This window comes from Galeopterus variegatus, unplaced genomic scaffold, assembly GCF_000696425.1.
Source record: "Galeopterus variegatus unplaced genomic scaffold, G_variegatus-3.0.2 Scaffold3146, whole genome shotgun sequence".
NCBI classification, from domain to species: domain Eukaryota; kingdom Metazoa; phylum Chordata; class Mammalia; order Dermoptera; family Cynocephalidae; genus Galeopterus; species Galeopterus variegatus.
Window position 1 is genome coordinate 146,059 of NW_007729257.1, and position 7,281 is coordinate 153,339.

The 7,281-nt window shown below is 33.6% G+C and overlaps 1 protein-coding gene across 1 annotated transcript in view; it reads right to left on the reverse strand.

Moving 5' to 3' along the window:
* Positions 1-5,705, reverse strand: part of LUZP2 (leucine zipper protein 2) — a 141,969-nt gene extending 136,264 nt beyond the window's left edge. The window contains exons 1-2 of the mRNA XM_008584099.1: positions 5,670-5,705; positions 3,285-3,347 (exon numbers count right to left, since the gene is read on the reverse strand). Of these exons, the coding sequence (XP_008582321.1) occupies positions 3,285-3,347; positions 5,670-5,705 (99 nt within the window). The remainder of the gene's footprint in view (positions 1-3,284; positions 3,348-5,669) is intronic.
* Between the last annotated feature and the right edge of the window lie 1,576 nt (positions 5,706-7,281).

Genomic DNA, 7,281 nt, shown 5'->3' on the forward strand with positions numbered 1-7,281 from the left:
ATGAAACTTGAGCCCTCAACCCTTTGAATTTTCCACTTGTACTTAGAATTACATTTGCTACAACTCTGCTCCTCCCCACACAAGTTTCCCAAGTGACCCACAATAATATTTCAGACACAGCATCTCTAACTTATTCATTTTCTCTCTGAGATGAATCTGGTTTACATGGTTACCATTATTTTGTGCTAATAATTTAAGGACACTTTCTGTTATCTTTCACAGTTTCAAATGCACAGTTGATTGGTATTTTCTCCCATCTGTTCTTTTTTTTTTTTTTTTTTTTCCTTTTTGTCTTTTTTACTGACCGGTAACGGGATTGCAACCCTCGGTGTTGCACCCGCACCACGCTCAGCCAGTGAGCGGGAACTGGTCTCCACATGGGATCTGAACCCTCAGCGGGAGCGCCGCCACACTCCCAAGCGGCGCACTCTCCAGTGAGCCACCTGGCTGGCCCTCCCATCTGTTCTAATCTGCTGTCCAGGACTCATTTACAGCTAGGACAGTCTCTCAGGAGAAAAGACTTTCTTCCTTTTTTTCCCTGAAACTAACATTTATAAGTATCGACGGGGAATAGGAGATTATTACTAAATATGATGTACATGATTTGCCCAATTCCCTCCACTTCTACTCTTCCATAGAACCAATACCTTATCTTTCAAGTGTCAGAAAGGACTCATTTTAACCATTGGGGTTCAATTTTTAATGCCTACTTACACAGAATGCACAGTATATAATTTAAACTTTTCTTCAAAATTTGGAATCATTATTAATATGTCAATTATTTTACTAAACAGTGATTCATTCAGGAACTACAATAATACCTAGATGGCTTTTTTTTTTTCTGCACTTAATGACCTTGAATGACTAGATTAGTTCAGCTTTGTCATCATGATAAAAAAATAATTTTGAGAAGTTCTTCTCACAGTCATTCATTTCTTCTCTGCGTAGCATATTCCAGCCATCTTTTAATTTTCAGTGAGTTAAAAAAGCAAAATCCTGTCTGAATATTTGGTGAAAGATTATGCAAAGAATAAATACATTCTGAGTGCATTCATTTTTGGTAATGAACATTAACTGTAAACCCAGTTCACACTTTGCTTTCTTTTAGCTTGTTGGCAACATTTTGAAAAGTTAAAATTATCACAAGAATATTCTTTCAACAATTAAGATATTACTATACTGGTAATTTTAGTAATTTTGAATGCAATTCTCAATGTCGGTGCCTATAAGTCAGAAAGTTTTCACAAGTCCACCAGAAAATTAACGTTTTTGATAATGATGATGATGACTATAAGAAAAAGGTGAGGAAGGGGAGAAGATGAAGGGGAGGCCAACCATGATAGAACATTTTAGCTTGGCTCATATACCACATTTAGGAAACTATCTTTTAGTCTGATTTTTTTTCCTCCTACACTTTTATGTTCAAAGAGCACTTCTTTCATGAAATAATAGTGGTGATAATGGTAGATGATATTTGTAGTAGCTTCCCTTGATAATGTTTGGCCATGGGAAATTTAAAAATTGACAGTCTATTGGATGTCAATGGGATTTGATTATTCTTGAACTAAAATTATGGCTAAAAAATAAGGGTAGACCCTGATTTTTTTTTTTCTTCTAAACACTACAGATACTTTCTCCCAGGAACCTCCTTTCTTTTACATACATGAGTGCTTGTGGGGACCCTGGGAACATGTTGACTTTCTCAGAATACAGCTTCTATCTCTTATTCAAAGCATCATTCCACTAGCTTACCCTCTTGTAAGTGATATTCAGAACCTGCACAAACCATATTTGTGGGATTTCTAGAAACCTATCAAATATAAAAAATGTCCAAGTCTATTTCTATCATAATAAAAAGTGCAATGTCATGAAACACTGCATCAGATCTACAAAACATTCAGTCTGGCATCTCTCAGAGCATCAACCTTTAAGTTCTATAATGAAATTTATTATTCACTTTATACACAATATTATTGGGAAGATATTATAAAAGGTACTACTATATTGCATGTTAGACTGGAATTTTCGTGTTTGTGATAATGACTTTTACTTGTTTATCAAGGACTATTCTCACCTTCTTTAATAAGAGAAATCTCAAGTGTGGGCTGGGCACATAACCAGTGACCTAAAAGCATTTTCCAGCCTCCCTTCATTTTGGCCAAGGCATGTGACCTAGTTTTGGCAAATAGCATGAAATGAGATAGATGACCCTGTTCCCTGGCTGGAGTTATAAATAGCTATGCTTGCTCTTCACCAGGTAACCTTCCCTTTCTCTCCTGATGGAAGATGATAATGAGAGGTAAAGATATTTAAAACCAGGGGTGGTTCTATATTTAGAAGAGGACAGAGCTGTTTCAGCAGCTCTTTGCCCTACTTCCAGACTACTATGAAAAAAGGTGTAAACTTTTAACTTGTGTAATCTACTGTTTGTGTTCTACCCAAACCTCCTTTCTTCCCTCATCCTTCACAGCTATCAGGTCTTCACCATGATATAAAACCTCTTATACCTGTTCCTTATCATTCACCTGCTTTTTCTTAAGTAAATTTCTTGCACATGTAATTTATCTTTGTGCCTGCTTCTTGGGGGATCCAACTAACACAGTAACTTATCTCCTCTCCTTGAAGTACAATCACTTACTGTGACATTATCTCTACCATTTCATTGCTATCACTAAGAATTACCTACTATGAGCTACATTTTACATTAAACAGGACACCATAAGAGCAGATAGATTAGACATGGTAAGTACAGGAAATTATTTTAGTTAAAACTAAATTAACTTGAATGACTTATTTTCCCCTAGGAAACTCGTGAGTCAATTTTGCTACTCAGCAAATGAAACCAATCAATATATTGTTTTGTAAGGTTTATGGTCAGTCCCAGAATTTCATTCTGACAGTCAATTGTCACGGCAAAACTTTGTAGAGAACACATAAATGGTACAAGGAAAAAAAATCAGAAAATTCCATGGACTTCCAGGAATTCGTTATAAAAAATAAATCCTGATAATCCAGGTAAGAAAGGAATTCAGAAAATCATTCTATTAAAGTGGCACTTTACTGTGTGTAATAAAAAAAAAAAAAAAGAAATCTTTGAGCTGTGCAATGTTAAACATTCAAAGATACCAAAAAGTTTAAAATATGTTGTATTTTCTCATTCAAAAATTTTCATATTTTTTAGGGGGAAAAATTACCAGTGTCTGAGTTTAAAAATAATAATAATAATAATTGGCACTAATTTTTTTTCAGCCTGTTGAATCTAGAAGAAGAGAAAATTCACTCACCTCTTCTGCGTGAATGCCACACAGCTTGCTTCCTGACAAGAGTTTGTTTTTCAAGCTTTTATTCTGAGGAAAGAAACATAGTTTTATTGCTAATGAGTGATAAAATATTAAGAATTTCTTTAAGTATGTCAGCATTATTGCTTTATGTTTTTTTCCCCATATTAGACCTTCATGATGTAAGATGTGATGTATTTGCATAGTGCAGAGCTAAATCTGTAATGTAAAAAAATGTTACTTTCATTCAATTAAAATGTTGATGCATTAGCATTAACACATTTATTTAAAAAGTTAAAACTTTATTTGACCTTACATTTAACTTCTGTTATTACATTTACACATGCAATTTTATAAAACAATTTTGGTTTCAAATCAGCAATAGATGCTAGTTTCTGGAAGCACCCCTCTAAACTGTAAGCATTTATTCCTGCTATCATCTGGATGCTGGTCACCTTGCACTTATTATAACATAGACAGAAATTCATCCCAGGGTGTGCATTCTCTTTGAAGGCTATAGTTTCAGAGTTCTCTTACATTCCTGATGCCTGCACATTGCACTCAAAGGGCTCCTTGATGCCCAGAAGTGATTTCGTCTCCAGTCCTCACAAATGTGCTCTCTCCGCTGGGTATGAGTACAGACAGATCTTTTGTTAACCTCTTGGGTATCCTATAATTAACATAGATTCATAGACAAATGTTTGTTCCTCGAACAGTTCTTAACTATTTGAGTCTAACCCCTTATAGCTATTTAATATCTGTTTCATTACTCCTAGGGTTTTCTTTTGCCCAATAACTGAGGCACATAGATTCCTTTTAGACAGTCAGGCTAAAAGAAAACAGAGAATTTTGTAAAATCTTTGTATTGGCTCTACGAGAGTAAACAACGTACTCTACAGTGTATCTCATACATAATGACTCTAAAGAGAGCCAGTCTGAGGAGCATCATGAGCAAAGTGAACGATGCTTAACGCAGAGGAATGAACAGACGAATGAACAAATGAATGAATAAATGCATCCTATTTAAAAGTTCTCCACTCGTAATTCCCACCTGATTTTGAACATTCTTTTCTATTTTTTAATCATGCAGTGAGAGGGTACAGCTGTACCAGTTTGAAAGAATCATTTGTGTATTTTTTCCTCTTTAGCTAAGAGTTGAAATTCTAAAAACTCAATTAGATTTCCAGTATCATAAAATGTTTTACACCAATGGGGAGAGAGTTATCTTGATTCATACAAGTAAAGTCTTTTCGCAAATATTTGTATATATTCATCATACAACAAGGCACAAGATTAGAGTTTTAAAAGACAGTCTGATATACATTATTCCCATATTTAAAGGAATGCATACTACAATAAGGGGATATATACTGATATGTCCCAACTCTTCAGTGTTGTTCAAATTGTAGGTTAAAATGTCTGTCTTTAAAATTGAGACAAGATGAGTAAAGTACATTTGATATGAGAATTTATGCTCCCACACAAACCATCCACACTTAAGTAACTTTATTAGAAACAAAAAATGACTATAAATTAATAACATTTGAAATCGGTGTATATTGTCTAAATTATTTAAAATGGGCATGTCTGCTTACATTTATTATTTTTTTTCTTTTTTCTTTCCTTCTTTCCTTCCTTCCTTCCTTCCTTCCTTCCTTCCTTCCTTCCTTCCTTCTTTCTTCTTTTTTTTTAATTGTTAGTTCATTTATTAAGGCTGCCAATAATCAGGGAAAATTTTGAGTGCTGATTTGAAATGATAAATATTATAATATATTCTAACTTCGAGGACTCAAAATGATATAATTTTATATTTTTCTGAGAAGAAACATACATTTTAAGTAGGATAGACTACACAGGAACAGTTTTTAATGTATTATTTATCCTATTGAACTTTTCTCTCCTCTGTTTCTCAGATTGAATACCCAGAATAGGTTATTTCTTAATTACTTGGAAAAGGTTTTTCAGTGATCTGGTTGTGTCTGCCAAATTTATATAGTAACCAACAATGCTGAACATTCCACACCACCAGTGAAATCTGCATTTCTATAAAGATGTTCCAAAAACTCCTTAACTATATTTGATTAGTTTAGAAGAAAGGGTTCAACATTAGAGGAACGTGATCAGTTAGAATTTGTGCGACAAAGCACCAGAGGGTTGGGAGTGATGTAGCAAAAGGGCTATAGATTTTCAGAGGTCCCCTTGTGTCTTTCAGTTAATGGAAATCTGCATATGCATAAAGCGACATGCCACAAGGCCACCAATGTAAACCGCCACCAAAAAGAAACTGCAAGGTGGAAATTCACTAGCGCTAACATAGATAATAGCTAGTCAGAATGAAAAGACTTAAACAGCCGAGGTACTTAATAAAGACCCCAGAAGGGACTGCCTTACCATTAGGGCTAAAGCAGTCCTACTGTAAAGGTTCATCGAGACCAACCTTATGAAGTTTAAAAACAATATTCAAAAGAAACGACTTGAATAAATATTATCTACAGGAATAAAACTTAACATTTTTAGAGAATAACAAAATCCAATTGCCTAAAAGTGCAATAACCACAATTCAGTATTCACTCAAAATTAACAGATACAAGAAGCAGCAGGAATATTAGGCCCTTAAAACAGATGGAAACAAACAAACAAAAAAAAACAGTCAATAGCTGTCATTGGCGAAGATAATGAAATTGATTTAAAAATCAGAGACGTCCAGTTTCATCAGCAATATGTGAAGAGCTTGGAAGTTACTATATTTTAGGCTTCTATATTTTTACTGATTTTTCTCTCTTTGTTCTATCTATTGGCTTGAAAGTGATATTAAAATACCCAGAAGTTATTACAGATTTGTCTATTCCTTCTTTCAATTCTGTCAGCTATTGCTTCATATATTTTGAAGCTATTCTTAGTTGCTTACAAAGGTAAGAATCTATGTCTTTGTGAAGAATTGCCCCTTTTAGCACTACGAAATGCCCCTCTCTTTCTCTTATAATTTTTTTGTCACTCCTAAGTCATCCGATATTAGACATGCCAGTTTTTTTCTTTTGCAGTCTGCATGGCATATATGCACATATTTCCATATTTTTGCTTTAGTCTGATCTGTGACTTTATATATAAGTTGGATCTTTTATAATCATCATATAATTGGATTTGTATTTTTGTACAGTTTGGAAATTTTTGTTCCTCAGTTTAAGTATTTACATGTAATGTAATGTAATCAATATGGTCATGTTTTGTCTACCACTCATAATTTGTTTTTCTTTTATTCTTTTGATTTTCTAGAGTCTATTTAGTCTATTGATAAGTCTTCTTAGAATTAGTATTGTTACCACTTCAAATCTCACATTTCACCATACATAATGTCTAAATCACAAATTATAAAATATATAATAATTCTGAAGACCAGTGTAATATGAAAAAATTATAAAGGACACATAATCTGCAGTAAATGAATCAACAATGGTATCCTTCATGAGACACATATACATGACCTATAAGTGCAAATGAATAAGTAAAGGAATTTCTAAACCTTCCAATCATCCAAAGTGTAGAAAAAATGGTATTGTTTTCACTGCATTACTTTATCCAGTTTAGATGAAGTGAAAGAAAATTGTCAATATATGGACACGTATATTATTACCAGAAAAAAGTAAATTAGGAAAAGTACCAGTCTTTTCAACAGGTTGAAAGACAACCTACGCTTTTTTGGGTTTATTTATTTATTTATTTACTTTATTTTATTTTGTCTCAGAAAATGATGCAACAAAGCCACTTTGATTTGGAGTTTAATATGTTGTCCCATGTAATAGGAATCTGTATTTTTCTGCCTTCATTTTCTACCTGCTCATTCCAGAATTTCAGTCTATTCCCAAGTGTCTCTCAAAGATTTTTCGCATTTACCACACAAAGACTGATGAGTAAATATTTGCTACTTTCATATGAGGTTAGAAATATGAGAGAGAGAGAGAGAGAGAGAGAGAGAGAGAAACTCTTTACAGAAGAATTTGTGACA